The sequence below is a fragment of the Trichechus manatus genome, unplaced genomic scaffold (assembly GCF_000243295.1).
Source record: "Trichechus manatus latirostris isolate Lorelei unplaced genomic scaffold, TriManLat1.0 scaffold00216, whole genome shotgun sequence".
Lineage (NCBI taxonomy): Eukaryota > Metazoa > Chordata > Mammalia > Sirenia > Trichechidae > Trichechus > Trichechus manatus.
The window spans coordinates 2,079,562-2,095,861 of NW_004444152.1; the positions used below are offsets into that span (position 1 = coordinate 2,079,562).

The 16,300-nt window shown below is 40.4% G+C and overlaps 1 protein-coding gene across 4 annotated transcripts; it reads left to right on the plus strand.

The window, feature by feature from the left end:
- The first annotated feature begins 2,118 nt into the window (after positions 1–2,118).
- ZNF283 (zinc finger protein 283) lies at positions 2,119–15,884 on the plus strand. Of its 4 annotated transcripts, none has more exons than XM_012559203.2 (5): positions 2,119–2,235; positions 3,014–3,081; positions 6,329–6,416; positions 8,844–8,970; positions 13,690–15,884. In XM_012559203.2, exons 3-5 carry the CDS (start codon positions 6,408–6,410, stop codon positions 15,390–15,392), a joined length of 1,839 nt encoding a protein of 612 aa, XP_012414657.1. In that variant the 5' UTR covers positions 2,119–2,235; positions 3,014–3,081; positions 6,329–6,407; the 3' UTR covers positions 15,393–15,884. The 4 variants fall into 4 exon arrangements, with proteins under 4 accessions (XP_012414657.1, XP_023598479.1, XP_023598478.1 ...); XM_023742710.1 differs by lacking the exon at positions 2,119–2,235 and adding an exon at positions 2,311–2,330; XM_023742711.1 differs by lacking the exons at positions 2,119–2,235; positions 6,329–6,416 and adding an exon at positions 2,242–2,330.
- Positions 15,885–16,300: the final 416 nt, after the last annotated feature.

The window sequence follows — 16,300 nt, forward strand, 5'->3', positions numbered from 1 at the left end:
TTTTCTATTCTCTTTATTTTATTTATTTATTTTTTATTCTCTCTTTAGTTTCTTCTTCTTTTCCCAGTGTCTAAGATGGAATATTAGGTTCACTGATTTGAGATCTTTCTTCTTTCTTAATATAGACATTTACAGGTATAAGTTTCCCTTTAAACATTGCTTTAGCTGCATCCCATCAGTTTTGGTAGTTTTATTTTCATTTTCATTCATTCTCAAAGCATTTTCTAATTTCCATTGTGATTTCTTCTTTGACCCATTGGTTATTTACGAGCCTACTGTTTAATTTCCACTTACTTGTATTTCCCCAATTTTCTCCTGCTATTGATTCTAATTGTATTCCATTGTGGTTGGAGAACATACTTTGTATTTCTACCCTTTTAAATTTATTGAGGTGTTTTATGGCCTACCATCGTGGACAAAAGAATGCAGCAAGGAGCTGCAAACTGCATAAAGACAGGACGAATCTCATACAGTAGGTAAACTGCTTCTTCCACTGACCCAACCTCCTCCCTGGCTTGTCAAGCAGATGGGCTGGAGTGGAGCCACAGTTGCACTCCACTGCACATTGCACCCCCCACCAATGCACAGCTGTCCTGTGTATTTGGAAGGGCCCCGATCTCCAGCTCCAAAATAAATACGACAAATCTTGCTAGCAGACTATTCACGGTGTATATCCTGACCCATCTAGAGGCAGACAGAAAGACTGAACTGCAGCCTGGCTGGAAACAGAGCCCTCACAGAGGAGAGAGCAGCAGCCCGGGACTGAGAGTTCTTCAAAGTTACCTGCTCAAGTTCCCTTAACATCACAGAAGAGTGGAAACCTACCTCAGCCACTCCATGACCAGATATTATTTTATTCTTTTTAAAAGTTATGCTGATTTGCATTCTTATCCATAAAACAGCCTTCATTCAATATAAAATACTGAAATCATTTGGCAGGTAAATTGCAAGGTGCTCCAAGAAGATGTAATATTACTTTATAGATAATGAAACTGTGGCTTATGGTCACTCACAACCATAACAAACAGGCACAATTTCCCAGGCACATATAGTAGTCAGTATTCAGATAATCAAACTAACACATACTGAACTAGACAGCACTGCAGTGACCCACTTTCATAATCATCATGGTACGCACACAAAAGAAAAGCTTATCAAAAAGCCACCTCACAAATACTATGTTCGTTTACCTTCACAGAAACACACCATCTTACAGACTTCATGTCTCTCAGCCCAGAGATCTTCACCCAAGTCCCCACAGGTACAATATCCATGCGACCTCTTATTGTTGCTTTCCAACAGTGGCATATAATCTCTTAACAAATACCTTCTCCTAGTCAAGGCAACGAAGACTTACACGCTGGCAGACAATATCCATGAATACAAAACACTCCACATAGGGTTCCAGAACCCGAATTGGACCCATAAACTCATTCAGAGCAAGACACAGACCCGTCCAGTCAACTGCCAGACACCACTCTAGGCGCTAGTAGGTCTCCGCTCAGGGTCATGCCCATGGACATTACAGCGGGTGCTCTCATTCAGGTGTAAGGCCCCAGAAACACCCATTCCTATCGCCGCCCTCCTGCTTGGGACTCCAGAATCGGTTATTCAGCCTTCACTGAGAACCTTTTAATTCTCCTTCAGCCACACCAAGGTCAACTGAGCCGCCAAGATCGCCCAAGCGGACTATTATTACTCTCTCAAGCAAATATTAGAACTCTTCAGCTTCGGAAAATATACCTTTGGATAAGCGGAACCGGGTTGCATGCCGGGAGCATTCCGAATGGCCTGGTTCCCAGCTTCCGCAGATTCGCCAGCTTGGGACTACATTTCCCAGAAGTCTCCGGGTCACAGGTCTTCCTTTTAGGGGCGGGGTGTTTGTCTGTGGCTAGCCCGGAGAGCTTCCAGCATCCGTGGGTTTTCTGTCTCTGGGCTGTTGTTGTTAGGTGCAGTTGAGTTGGTTCCAATTCATAGCGACCCTATGCACAACAGAACGAAACACTGCCTGGTCCTGCCCCATCCTCACAATCATGGCTATGGTTGAGTCCATTGTTGCAGCAACTGTGTCAATCTATTTCATTGAGTCTTCCTCTTTTTCGCTGACCTTCTGCTATACCACGCTCTGGACTACATTTCCCATAAACCTCTGGGTCCGAACTAACCTCGGTTTCGGGTCTATTTCCGGTGTCCCCAAGGTTCTCGGCTCTGCGAGTTGAGTTTCGTCGGAGGAAGGTATCAGCTCAGGGTGGGCTTGGGCCTCCTCAACGGACTTTATCGGAGCCGGATAAGAATTCGCAATGAGGGTGGGGATGAGGGTGGCCCTCGAGGTGAGGAAGGCTCGTGTCGCGGACAGGATGTGTCGTGTCCAGAGCCTCAAGGCTGCGTTTGCGCGAGTAGCTGAGGAGGATGGTGTGTGTCAGACTGCTTGACCGGGTCGGGGGTGTCTCCGTGATGGTGGGTGCGGTTGTGAAGATTTGACAGGCTGATGGTGTGCGTGTCCTTACTTATAAGTGTGGTTTGCTTTGGTTGTGTGTGCCCGTAGCTCTAGATTCTCTCTAGGTTCTCTTTGGGCTTGTTAGTTAAATGACTGCCAGAAAGAAGCCCTGTATTAAACTCTAGAATGACGGTTTCAAGCAAGAATGCACGCTCCTTGTCTTGGGATAAGACTTTTAGACCTGGAAATGTCATCATGACAGGCTCCTGGGAAGACGTGATGGGGAGGTCCCCGGGGTAGGATTCCTCGGAGGGGCGCCTCTAAGAGTTCCTTGGGGTTCAGCTACATGTTTCAGAGCCACTGCATCCAGAGCTCTGTCCCTGAGAATTCCTGTCAATTCAGACAGATTCCAGCCTCTCTTTTAATTCCATTTGGTTATATGTGGATGGAGACAGATGCCCTAGAGGGAGTTTTTGTTTTTGTTTTCTTCTCTCTCTCTCTGTTTTCTTTCTTTGTTTTAAGTTTGGTTGTGCACCCAGAAATGTTGGTTTATCTCATGATTCCTTTCTTCCCCAGGGCTGCCACATAAGAAGGGCCTTGAAGCAAAGGAAAGAATTGTTGCATATTTAGAAATCAAGATTAAGGTAAGTTTGTGGGGTTTTTTTTTTTCATACAATTACTTTTGCTTTTAGGTTTTGAATTTTTGCTTTCCTCAACCTGACTCGCAGTGCCTATCCTAGCTTTTTTTTCCTAGTGAATGACCCACTATACTGATGCATCCCCCTTTCACCCCTGCCCCCCAAGCCCGTTGCCTCACTGCGACCCTATAGGACAGAGTAGAACTGCCCCCACAGGGTTTCCAAGGCTGTGATCTCTATGAAAACTGACTGCCACATCTTTCTCTCACAGAGCGTCTGGTGGTTTCCAACCGCTGACCTTTCAGTTAGCAGCCCAGTGCTTAACCACTGTGTCACCAGGGCTTCATAGCCTCCTTCCCAGGGCCCCAAATTGTCTTTCTCTCCTCCTTTAATAGCCACATATCCATAAGTCAAATTGTTCAAGCAATTTGATGGTATAGAAATATACCTCGTCGAGATTAATGTTAGAGCTTTGAGACTATGATTACTTAAGGAGATTAGCATTTAGGTGGTATCATGTACAAGTTATTTTTTATCTACTTGACAGTTGTGATTTTTATAGTAAGGCAAGGTAGGAATGGATTGACTGACTCAGTCAATAAATGACAACGTTGTCTGCTTTATGTCTTTTAGGGTCAGGAATGTGATTGGGCTTTGAGCATAGGGTCTGCACCAGCAAGGGCAGAGGTTTTCAAATGATCTTTAGGTAGAAATTTGTAACATTGCTTTGGGGTATAGAATTAGTTTACACAGAATCCTTAGTTCCTGAGAGATAACTCCAAACCCTTGACATTTCCTGAGAAATTGAGGTGCTTGTTTTGTTCTCAGTTTCCTTAATGACTGGAATATACATCTATCCCATTACTCAATTTTTTACATTTGTAAATATCTCCATGTTTCTGATTATGTAATCAGACTTTTTGCAGAAAATTCAGCAGTCCCAGAAGCTTATGGAGGAGGAAGTTAAAATCACACCCTCTAGAGTTCATCATTCCTAGTATTTTGGTGTATTTTTATACAATTATTTTTCCCTGTGAGCTTTTGTGATTTTGTTCTACAGGAACAAAATCACACTAATTGGTACTGTAAATTATAGGAACACTCTTTAGCTCTAAAAAGAAGTTCAGCCTCTGGGTATGGGTTTCATTTTACTCTTTTGAGTGTGTAGGAAGCAGAAGTGCCAGTGATCCCATTCATATTTGTAAATCTTCAGGTTAAGATTTATATCCTGAAGGTCTAGCGCCACAGCCTTTTTCTTAATTTCAACAGAATTAAAAAACCAAACCAAACCAGTTGCCTTTGAGTAGATTCTGACTCACGGTGACCCCATGTGTGTAGAATAGAACTGCACTCGGTAGGGTTTTCAAGGCTGTGACCTTTTGGAAGCAGATCGCCAGGCCTGTCTTCCACGGTGCCTCTGGGTGGGTTTGAATCTCCAACCTTTTGGCTAGTAGTCGAGCACTTAACCATTTGTGCTGCCACCCAGGGATTTCAGTGAAGGTATTAAAAAAACAAACAAACCCATTGCCGTCGAGTCGATTCCAACTCATAGTGACACTATAGAACAGAGTAGAACTGCCCTATACAGTTTCTAAGGAGTGCGTGGTGGATTCGTACTGCGAACCTTTTGGTTCGCAGCCATAGGTCTTAACCACTATGCCACCAGGGTTTCCAGTGAAGGTATGATGGGCTATAATTTAGTAAACCTTTTGCCTGCTGGAGCCCAGGTGGCGCAGTGGTTAAGAGCTGTAGCTGCTAACTGAAAGGTTGCCAGTTTGAATCAACCAGCTGCCCCTTGGAAACCCTATGAGGCAGTTCTATTCTGTCCTATAGGGTTGCTATGAGTTGGAATTGACTCAACAGCACTGGGTTTGGTTTTTGCTTTTTTGCCTACTATTGCATAGTTTCTAATTCTTGGTTGTCAAAAGTTATTTCTGGTTGAATATCCTTGTGCGTATATCTTGTGTGCTTCTCTAGCTATTTCTTAAGGATACATTTCTAGAAATGGAATTCTGGGTAAAATTTTTCCCCAATGCAAGGGCCTGTGGTGGTAGTACTTGTGAGGTAATGCAATGACTAAAAGATACAGTTGCTTCCTTTAAGACAAAGAAGACTAAATATGAATAGGAGTAAGCGTAAGGCAATACAGCAATAAAGGCCCATAGAGCAGTTGAGATGACTTGCCTTAGGAGCTCAGAGGAAAGTGATTATAGGTAATACTGTTGGGTCATGACCAACACTGTGAAGGCAAATGGAATGTATTCTATAAACTTTATACCTTACAGCTTTTATTCTAATAGTGTTAATTACAATGAGACTACTAGGATCAACTGATTGAGAAGTTATCTGGAGGGTATCATGTCTAAAAAGAGGTTGAGATGCAAAATAAGCCCATGTGTCAAGAAGTCATGAAAGGAAGCAGGATTGAGACCTCCTCAGTATCACCATGAGATTGCTTGGAGAATTTTAGCCATTTTTTTCTAGGTAGGACACGGACATACGTAGATATCATAGAGTTGGTATTATACACAGTTGTGTCTACAGAATTATGCAGGATACCTGATCAAAAGGAGAACATTATGATCACAAGTTAACAAAATTTTATTAATATACAGGTATATAACTTTCCAAACATTTTTTAAATCTGTGTCTGATTGTCAGTCTCTCTATATTGATCTTACATATATTTTATAAATATAATCACACTGTGTAAATGTAATCATACTATATATATACTATATATATCCTGTAACCCATTTTTTCTATTGACAGTATATCTTGAGTATTTTCCCCAACTTAGCATATTTATCAACTGCATGGTGTTCCATTCCATGGATGTTCTGATATGCAGTTAAGCAGTTGGTTTTTTTGGACTCAGGCAATTGCCTGAGTAATTCCTTGTACACCCTGTCCAGCTCCCATGTCGTGACCAACTTTGTTCAACCCTGAGGCTATAAAGAAGATTGTAGTTTGGATGATGTGGCCCCTTCTTAGCCGAGAGAGGTGGGAAGAGAGGGAGGAGGATCTGATGTAGGCAGGACTGAACAGCCCAATCTAAGATCCAGATCAGCGTCACCAGAAGTGGTCACTAGCCAGACACCATCCTGCTGAAGTGCTTTGGGGTTTCGGGGGAAGGTTTAGATTCCATAAATGGCACGCAGGGGTAAGAGGGTAGAAACAGGAGCATATATAAGCTCAAGTCAGGGTGGGATCCGGTAAGCACACCTGCTCTAAGCTTCTTGTTCCTCTGCAGCTCTGACTTCTCTAGACTCTGTGCTTCACCAGTAGAGGAACCGCATGGAGGATTAATTTGTTCTTGCAGTTCTAGGACCATGACTGACGTAAGTTGGCATTTCTCTCTCCTTGAAATATCGTGATGTTTAAGTCACGCGCTATTTCTATTGATAATCTTGAAGCTTTTTACCTAACAGAATCCCATCACTGAAGCTGCTCCTCACTTCCTCCCATTCCAGTGAAGGAGGGTGCCAAACAGCCCAGCACCGCCCCCCGCCCCATGTGCCGCTCTCTTTTCCTACCGGCGTCTTCATATTCACTGAACACATTATTCAGCATCTTCTGTATGTTCAGTCTTTTATCAAGAGTAATGATAGAGAAGTGAAGGAATGGAGTCCCTTCAAGGAAATACTTGAGCTCCTGTCAAAGAATAACTCAATGAAATAAAGTTAATGATTAGCACACTTTTACTTCTATACAAAGAAAACCGATACAGTCAGGTCTTGTTATTCACAGTAGTTATGTTCTGTGAAGTCCCGTGAATACTGCATTAGCTAATACTGAACCAGCTTTGTTCATCCTCAGCTAGGAATTTTTTGCCACTTTGCACAGGCATGTGTCCATGAACTCTCGTGAGTATGTATTTTTAGTTAATAGGCGGATTTGGGAATACAGAACCTGCAAATAATGAGAATTGACTGTAGTAGGTTGAATTCATCTGTCAGAGTACAAACAGGATTCATATAAGAGAAAGAAGAAAGAGAATGAAAGACTGCAGACATTTTAAACGCAAAAACGTTTTCCTTTTTCAAGGTAAGATGCTGATTAGCAGGCAGCTAGCAAATAGGCCAGTCCCTGGATGATACAAAGGGTTAATTTGCTCAGCTGCTAACTAAAAGGTCAGAGATTCATGTCCACCTGGAGGCACCTCCAAAGAATGTCCCAGTGATCTGCATCTGAAAAATCAGCCACTGAAAGCCCTGTGTAGCACAGTTCTACTCTGTCACACACGAGTTTGCCACGAGTCAGAACAGATTCCCCGGCAACTGGTTTTTAGTTTTGTTTTTCAGCAAACAGTCCAGCCAGTCAGGGTACTCTGCCCTTAGACAGCTGGATGGTCATCCAGGAAAACAGCTCCAGCTGTTTTATGGATTCTCTGAAAGACCTTGGGGGTTTAACTGAGACGTATTTGTGGCAGGCTGTCTCTGGTGCTGTCCTTTGTTGTCACTTCTGTTTTGGTTCATCCAGGTCCACACCATTTCCCTTATCAGAATTTCTCACTCTTACCATCAAGTCTGTGATGAGTTATGAGGACGGTCTCATCAGACCACACAAGAAAACTTGAAACTTCTCCACAGCCCTGCATTTTCCAAAGAGATAAGATGGAATTTGGGCTTGCTTGGTGTCACCCTTGGTTTATGTGAGATCTTAGGCTTTGCAGAGTTTTAGGATTAGAGAGGGGAGTGAGTGGTTCTTTCCAGGGATTCCCTAATTGATGACCACCAGTATCAAAGTCCGTTTTGTCATGGGGACACCAGTCTTGGATGACATCTGTGTCATGTGCAACAACCTGATCAGTATCCTCTCAGGGACAAGGAAGGTGTTAAGTGAGGGTTGGTCGATGGTGGTAAGAAGATGATCCAGATGCATATGTACTAGATGATAATAGATTCCCAGATTTAAGAAAATCTTTAGAAGTTTTATTCAACCTAAATTATAAATAAATATGTCCATAATAAAAAAAAATTGTATTTACTCATGATTATAAGAAAAAATGCTTATGATGTAATCTAACAGAATGATGAACTCGAGGCTTGAAAATATTCCTTTATTTAATGGAAATTATTTTCCTATGATAGAGATTTTATACGTACATTTGGAAAAAATATTTTCATTTTTTTAAAGGGAAAAGATTATACATGTACACATACACATATATCTACAACTGAACGTGTATATATGTGTGTGTGTGTATATATATGTATGTGTATGTGTATAGTAGAAAAACCTTCCTGTTGCAGTAGAAGAAACTTCCTGGATTCTGTAAGATAATAGATATCCAAACTTGTCTGAACAAGAATATACATACATACGTACACACACACATATATATATATACAACTGAATGTGTGTGTATGTATGTGTATACATAGACATGTAATGTGTGTGTGTGCATATATATGTGTATATGTATAATCTTTTCTCTTTAAGGAAAAAAACATGAAAACTTTCATATATATATACACATGCACACACACCGCTTAATAGGGAAATGGATTATTTTATGTATTACCAGACAGGTTTGGATATCTGTTATCTTACAGTATCCAGGAAGTTTCTTCTACTGTAACAGGATTCTTCTAGAATGTGTAGACAGTCTGCTTTAGTCACACTAATTTCCCTAGTACCATGGCCTTTCAGCCTACCTGATTGTTGCAGTTCCCCCTTCTTGCAGTATTATCCTTCATACCTTCCTTTCCTGTTGGAAATATGTTCTTTAATTTCACAAGTAATACATTGGCTTTTGGTTTCAGGGATTGGTGACATTCAGGGATGTGGCCATTGCCTTCTCTCAGGAGGAGTGGGAATGCCTGGACCCTGCTCAGAGGGACTTGTATGTGGATGTGATGCTGGAGAACTACAGCAACTTGGTCTCCCTGGGTAAGGTCATCTGCCTGAAAGAATTTCGAATCTGTTCCCTGAAACATTCAAATCCCTGAATTCTTCATTGGGAATTTCAGGCCTGTCTTTGAAGAAGCTAGCTGAATTTCTTCTCCTTATTCCCAAAGGAATGCTTTGGCATTTGTTGGGTTAGATAGGAGGGATGTTCCCCATTCCTCAGTGACCTTCACACCTTCCTCTGCCTTTCCTGCAATTGCCTCTTTTCTTTAATGCCAGGGGGCTGGGTTTCCATAGATGCGGTATGTCCTTGGAACTCTAAGTGTGGTTCTTTGGTTTGAGGGACCTTAAGGAGGCCATAGCAGAGCGGGTGAAGGAAAGAGTGCTAAGAAATTAGTCAGGGAGATAAGCAGGAGCCAAATGATAGGCAGTTTTGTTGGTTTTTAGGAGATACATGGATTGTTTTCTCAGTGATTAGAAGCTACAATTTGGCTTACCTGTTTTTGTTTAAGTTTTTAACTTTCTATTGTTAAGTATTACATAAATACCTCACATCAGCCTCTTCTGGGACTGGTTAGAAGTGCAGAATCTCAGGCCCCACCCCAGACTAAATGAAGAACCAAACCGAAAAACCCGCTGCCATCGAGTTAGTTCCAACTCATAACGACCCCATAGGACAGAGTAGAACTGCCCCATCGGGTTTCCAGGGAGCACCTGGTGGATTCAAACTGCCGATTTTTTGGTTAGCAGCTGTAGCTCTTAACCATTACGCCACCAGGGTTTCCTCCAACTGAAGAGAACCTGCATTTATACAAGATCTCCAGGTGATTCTTATGTACATTAAGTGAGAAGCACTGTTATTTGTTATTTTCTGCTCCACATGCGGGGGCATAGCTAGAAATGGGGATCCTAATATTCTCTGACTCTCAAAGAGCCTGGATTGAATGAACAGGATTTATTTAATACCCACATTAAATTTAAATTCCCACATTCAACTGAGTTCCACATTTATTTAAATTCCCACATTTCATTAGCTACAACAAATTTGAAGTTGAATGTTACAATCTGTGAACTTTGCATTTAACATTTAGTGAATATCCTAAAAATGTCTCATGAAACTTCTTGTTTTCCTCTTAGCAAAATAACAACAGTAATAATATTGCTAGTTAACATTGCACTTACTTTTGTTAAAAATAATCAAAACTCAAAGAAATTGAAGCATAAGGTTTATTCTGAGCAGTTATTCTATATGCACATAGGGAGACAATTCTGATTGCAGAAAAAAGCAAACAGCTTGAAGTGTGCTACTTACAATAAGGCTGATAAAGAGAAGAGGAGGGAAAATACTAGAAGATCAACCACTGGTCAGTCTCAACATAACTGATTGAACCCCGGCTTCGCTTTTACTGAGATCAAATGATATCAGATCACAAGGTGATCTCAGGCCTTCCACCCACCTTCAGCCATGCGTTTTGAAATTCACACTTGGTAAGCCTGGCTTCTGAACAGGAAAGAAAGATTAGCACCGTTGGGTGAAAAAGTGCTAGCAGGATCACTTTTGGTCAGGAACTTCTTTACAGTGAATATTTGGTTTTGTGGGTAAGAAAATCTTAAAATCAAAGTAAACCCAAACCAAACCCACTGCCGTCGAATCAATTCCAAATCATAGTGACCCTATAGGATAGAGTAGAACTGTTGCATAGGGTTTCCAAGGAGCGGCTGGTGGATTTGAACTGCTGACTTTTTGGTTAGCAGCCGAACTCTTAACTACTGCACCACCAGGGCTCTGATCTCTTTGATACTATGTACCAGGCTCTATTCTAAGCACTACAAATACATTAATTAACCTTCACAGCATCCCCTTGATGTAGGCACTGTTTTTATTCCCTTTTTACAGATGAGAATACGAGGCACATACAGTTTAAATGACTTTCCTGCATCCTATAGCTGGTGGGAGTCAGTGGCAGGAATTGAACCTAGGAAGTCTGGCTCCAGAGCCTGTTCTCAACCAGCTGAATTTCAATTTGCTCTATGTTTATTTGCTCTCAAGAGATGGAGCCTGAATACACTTAAAACAAGATCATCTTCCGACCTATGTGATCTCATGTTCTTCATTCCCATTCTCCTTCTCTTCTCTGAAGTCTTTACCAATGTGAGTTTACGTTTAGTTTATTGTAGATTTAACTAACAACAACCAAATTGACTTGCTGTCAAGTTGATGCTGATTCATGGCAACCCCATGTGTATCAGAGTAGAACTATGCTCCATAGGGTTCTCAATGGTTGATTTTTCAGAATTAGATCACCAGGCCTTTCTTCCAAGGCACCTCTGGGTGGAGTCAAATCTCCAACCTTTCGGTTAGCAGCTAAGCACATTAACTGTTAACCATTTGCACCACTTAGGGACTCCAGATTTAACCAAGGCTGAATCAAAATGTTTTGAGCTTATAATAAAAAAAAAAAGGAAGTTGACTCCAACTCATGTGTGCAGAGTAGAACTGCTCTGTAGAGTTTTCAAGGCTGTGACCTATTGGAAGCAGATCAGTTACCAGCTCTGTCTTTGTAGGCACCTCTGGGTGGGTTGGAACTGCCAGCCTTTTGGCTAGCAGTCGAGCAGCTAACCATTTGTGCCACCCAGGGACTCAATATAGAGATCGCACAGTCCACAAATGTGCCTAGGGTATATCTCCAAAAAGAAACTATAACAGAATTCTCATTATGTATCATATAAACTCCTGTATTTGTTTAAAAAGTCACCAAAAATCTAATAGCAATCCTTTGGTTCTTATCTTGTAGTAAACAAGGACGTTAATTTAGCTGGGAGTTAAACGCTTTTCCTTCAGAGCTATAGCTTTAGCAAGCATTTGAAGATTTTCTTAAAGAGCCACAACATTTAACACATTAGGAACATAATTTTTCTCTCTTCTTGAAAATTGTTGGATTCCATTTTTTTAAACTTATAGACTTTTAAATTTACAGACTTAGTGTCTACAAACCTATCAGCACAGGAGTTCCCTTAGTTTTTTTTTATGATTGTGATTTAGGTGAAATTTTACAGAGCAAATTAGTTTCTTGTTAAACAGTTAATACACAAATTGTTTTGTGACTTTGGTTGCCAACCCCACAATGTATCAATACTCTCCCCTTCTCCACCCTGTGTTCCCTCTTTCCATTCATCCAGTTTTCCAGTCCCTCCCTGCCTTCTTGTCTTTGCTTTTGGGCTAGTGTGTCCATTATTCTCATATACATGATTGAACTATGAAGCATGTCCTTCACATGTGTTATTGTTGGCCCTATAGACCTGTCTAATCTTTGGCTGAAGGGTGAACCTTAGGAGTGACTTCAGTACTGAGTTAAAAGGGTGTCCAGGGGCCATACTGTCGGGGTTTCTCCAGTCTCTATCAGACCAGCAAGCCTGGTCTTTTTTGTGTGTGTGTGAATTTGAATTTTGTTCTACATTTTTCTCTCACTCTGTCCAGGACCCTCTGTTGTGATCCCTGTCAGAGCAGTTGGTGGTGGTAACCAGGTACCATCTAGTTGTTCTGGGCTGAGTCTGGTGGAGGTTGTGGAAGTTGTGGTCCATTAGTCCTTCCCTTAGATTTTTTATCTCATTTACTAATTTTCTCTTCTTCGTTCTGGAACTCTGTGTATTTGTGAAAGCTTGTTAAAATTCAAAGTCTGCCAAAGTGGCCATTGTAAATAAAAGTTAGTCTTAATGAAAGGCTGACACTTTACCAGATATACCTAGAAATTAGGGTAATAATGAGTATACATGTAAGAGGCTGGATTCCCTAAAGAGGAAGTTGTTAATTGTTTCATGTTTGCAGACCCTTCTTTTAAAGTAAAGCATATACAGATGGGATTATTTCTATATCGAGAAGTGATATTCAATACTGATGTAAAGTATGCTGAAGAACATTTTGGCAACTTTACCATTAGGACCAGGCTAGCAGTCTAGTAATCACTAGTTTGTGGTCTTCCTGTGAAGTGTAGCATGGCTTAAATCATGAGTTAGCTGTAGAATTCATTACAAAAATAGGCACACAAACCCATAGAGAGTAACTTACGACAAGTGTGAGCTGTAGAGAGTAACACAGAGTGATTTCCTGATGAAATCAGCAGTGTCGGCCTCTGTGACCTTGTGTGCATGTAAGCCAATTAGAAGGTGGAGATAATTCCTTTCTCTCCCAGTAAATCACATATAAATTACCAAAGACAGTATAACAAGGATGAAAGTTCATACAACAAACTGCAGTTAAATTAAAATCTTATAGGAGACTTTGGGCCAGAGGTAAAGAAAACAAGTCACATGTTGCAGAAAACTTAGAAATAAGTTAAACAAAACAAAATCATCAAAAGCTCATTATAGCAAGTAGATTTGATTACCATTAAGCGACATGCCTAGAAGGGGACATTGAATGACCACACTTGGGCACATAAGGGTTTAATTGATGAAAGCCCGCATTTTGGTCCGAGGAACCATCAACACAGGAAGGCGACAGACTTGTTAAGGTGATCTCGGTGGAATCCTTAAGAAAATTGTCAAATCTCAACATTAAGATCACAAGAGCTGAAATATCAAAGCTGAGTTTATTGTTTGACAGGAAAGGGAGAGCCTTGATGCTCAAGAGTTAGATCAGTAAGTCTCTTCATCTAATTCACTTCTAATGGGTATTATTTTTAATTTGTTTTTTATTTCTACTATTGAGATTTTTTTTCTGGTAAAGGAAATAAAATGTGTGGTTGTATTGTTTTCTTTCAGATTTGGAGTCAATATATGAGACCAAAAATACATTTTCAGAAAAGGATATTTTTGAAATAAATTTTTCTCAGTGGGAGATAAAGGAAAAAAGTAAAACCCTTGGCCTTGAGGCATCCATTCTCAGAAATGACTGGAAGTGCAAAAGCAAATTCGAGGGACTACAGGGACGTCAAGAGGGATATTTCAGTCAAATGATAATCAGCTATGAAAACATGCTCACTTACAGAAAAAATAAATCTCTTACTCCACATCAGAGAATTCATCATAGAGAGAAACCCTACGTATGCAAGGAATGTGGAAAGGCCTTTAGTCATGGCTCAAAACTTGTTCAACATGAGAGAACTCATTCTGCTGAAAAACACTTTAACTGTAAAGAATGTGGGAAGACCTTTTTTAGTGCCTATCAATTTACCGTGCATCAGAGATTGCATACTGGTGAGAAACCCTATGAATGTAAGGAATGTGGGAAGACCTTTAGTTGGGGATCAAGCCTTGTTAAACATGAGAGACTTCATACTGGTGAGAAACCCTATCAATGTAAAGAATGTGGGAAGGCCTTTAGTCGTGGCTATCAACTTACTCAACATCAGAAAATTCATATTGGTGTGAAATCTTATGAATGTAAAAAATGTGGGAAGGCCTTTTTTTGGGGCTCAAGCCTTGTTAAACATGAGATAATTCATACTGGCGAAAAACCTTATGAATGTAAAGAATGTGGGAAGGCCTTTAGTCGTGGCTATCAACTTACTCAGCATCGTAAAATTCATACTGGTGAGAAACCTTATGAATGTCAAACATGTGGAAAGGCTTTTTGTTGGGGCTATCAACTTACCCGACATCAGATATTTCATACTGTTGAGAAACCCTATGAATGTAAAGAATGTGGGAAAGCCTTTAATTGTGGCTCAAGTCTAGTTCAACATGAAAGAATCCATACTGGTGAAAAACCCTATCAATGTAAAGAATGTGGGAAGGCCTTTAGTCGTGGTTATTACCTTACTCAACATCAGAAAATTCATACTGGTGAGAAACCTTTTGAATGTAAAGAATGTGGGAAGGCCTTTAGTTGGGGTTCAAGCCTTGTTAAACACGAGAGAATCCATGCTTGTGAGAAATCCTATGAATGTAAAGAATGTGGGAAGGGCTTTTGTAGTGTGTACCAACTTACTCGACATCAAATATTTCATACTGGTGAGAAACCCTATGAATGTAAGGAATGTGGGAAGTCCTTTAATTGTGGCTCAAGCCTTGTTCAACATGAGAGAATCCATACTGGTGAGAAACCCTATCAGTGTAAAGAATGTGGGAAGGCCTTTAGCCGTGGCTATCACCTTACTCAACATCAGAAAATTCATACTGGTGAGAAACCTTTTAAATGTAAGGAGTGTGGGAAAGCCTTTAGTTGGCGTTGGGGCCTTGTTAAACATGAGAGAGTCCATACTGGTGAGAAACCTTATGAATGTAAAGAATGTGGGAAGGCCTTTGGTAGTGGGTATCAACTTAGTATTCATCAGAGATCTCATACTGGTGAGAAACCTTATCAATGTAAGGAATGCGGAAAGACCTATATTCGTGCCTCAAGCCTTGCTCAACATGAGAGAATTCATAGTAGTGATAAACCCTATGAATACAAAGAATGTGAGGAGGCCTTTACATGGACACCTTACTCAAATGAGAAGATTCATATTGGTGAAACCTTATGAATTTAAGAAATGCAAAGAATTTTTTTGTGTATGGACAACTTAACATGAGGAAAAATCCTAGTCTGGAGAAACCCTGTGAATGTAATGAATGGTCAAAAGCCTTTCCTGAGTATGGACAATTTACTTGACATCAGCAAATTTATACTAGTGAGAAACTTTTTGAATACAAACAATATGAAAAGGCCTTTGGACATCTGTATGATCCTAATGAATTTAAGTTTATACCTGTTTGAAGCCCTTAAATGTGAGGAATGTGGGAAAATCTTTTCTCATGGCCCAAAGCTTGTTCAATGTCGGAGAATTCATACTTGTGAGAAGTACTTTAAATGTAAGGACTGTAAGAAGGACCTAAACTGAATTCAATTCTAGCTGCACACCAGAGAACTCACACTGCTGTGAAATCCTACGACTGTAATGAAAAGGCCTGGGGACATGGTAGATGTCTTAGAGTATACCAGAGAATTCATCCTAATGAGAAACCCTTTGAATTAGAATTGTAGGAAGGTCTTTAGACCAGTGCTACTAAAAGTATTGCCCACAGACTGGGACCAGTCCACAAAATGTTACTTGTCCATCATGAGATAAACGCAGAAATTGAGAGTAAATATTTGGAAGCTTTTATAGCAATTTCATGTTGTCACAACATTGTTGTTATATTTTACAAAAGTATCAGTTCATAAATGATTGGAAATTAAAAACAAAAATTGGTCCTTCACCAGAAATAGTTTGGGAGACCACATTCACCCTTTTTAAAACATGAGAGAAATCACAGTATGCTCTAATTAGTATAAGAAAGCCTTCACCGATCTGAGTAGTAGAATATATTACAGGAAGATTTGGTGAATGTGGCAGTCACTTTCTTCATGCTCACGACATAAGAGAATTGATGACAGATATGTTCACATAGT

Excerpts from the sequence above, each read along its gene's own strand:
- ZNF283 (XM_012559203.2), top strand. Across the intron at positions 8,971-13,689 it reads CAGCAACTTGGTCTCCCTGG|ATTTGGAGTCAATATATGAG; the intron begins GTAAGGTCATCT and ends GTTTTCTTTCAG.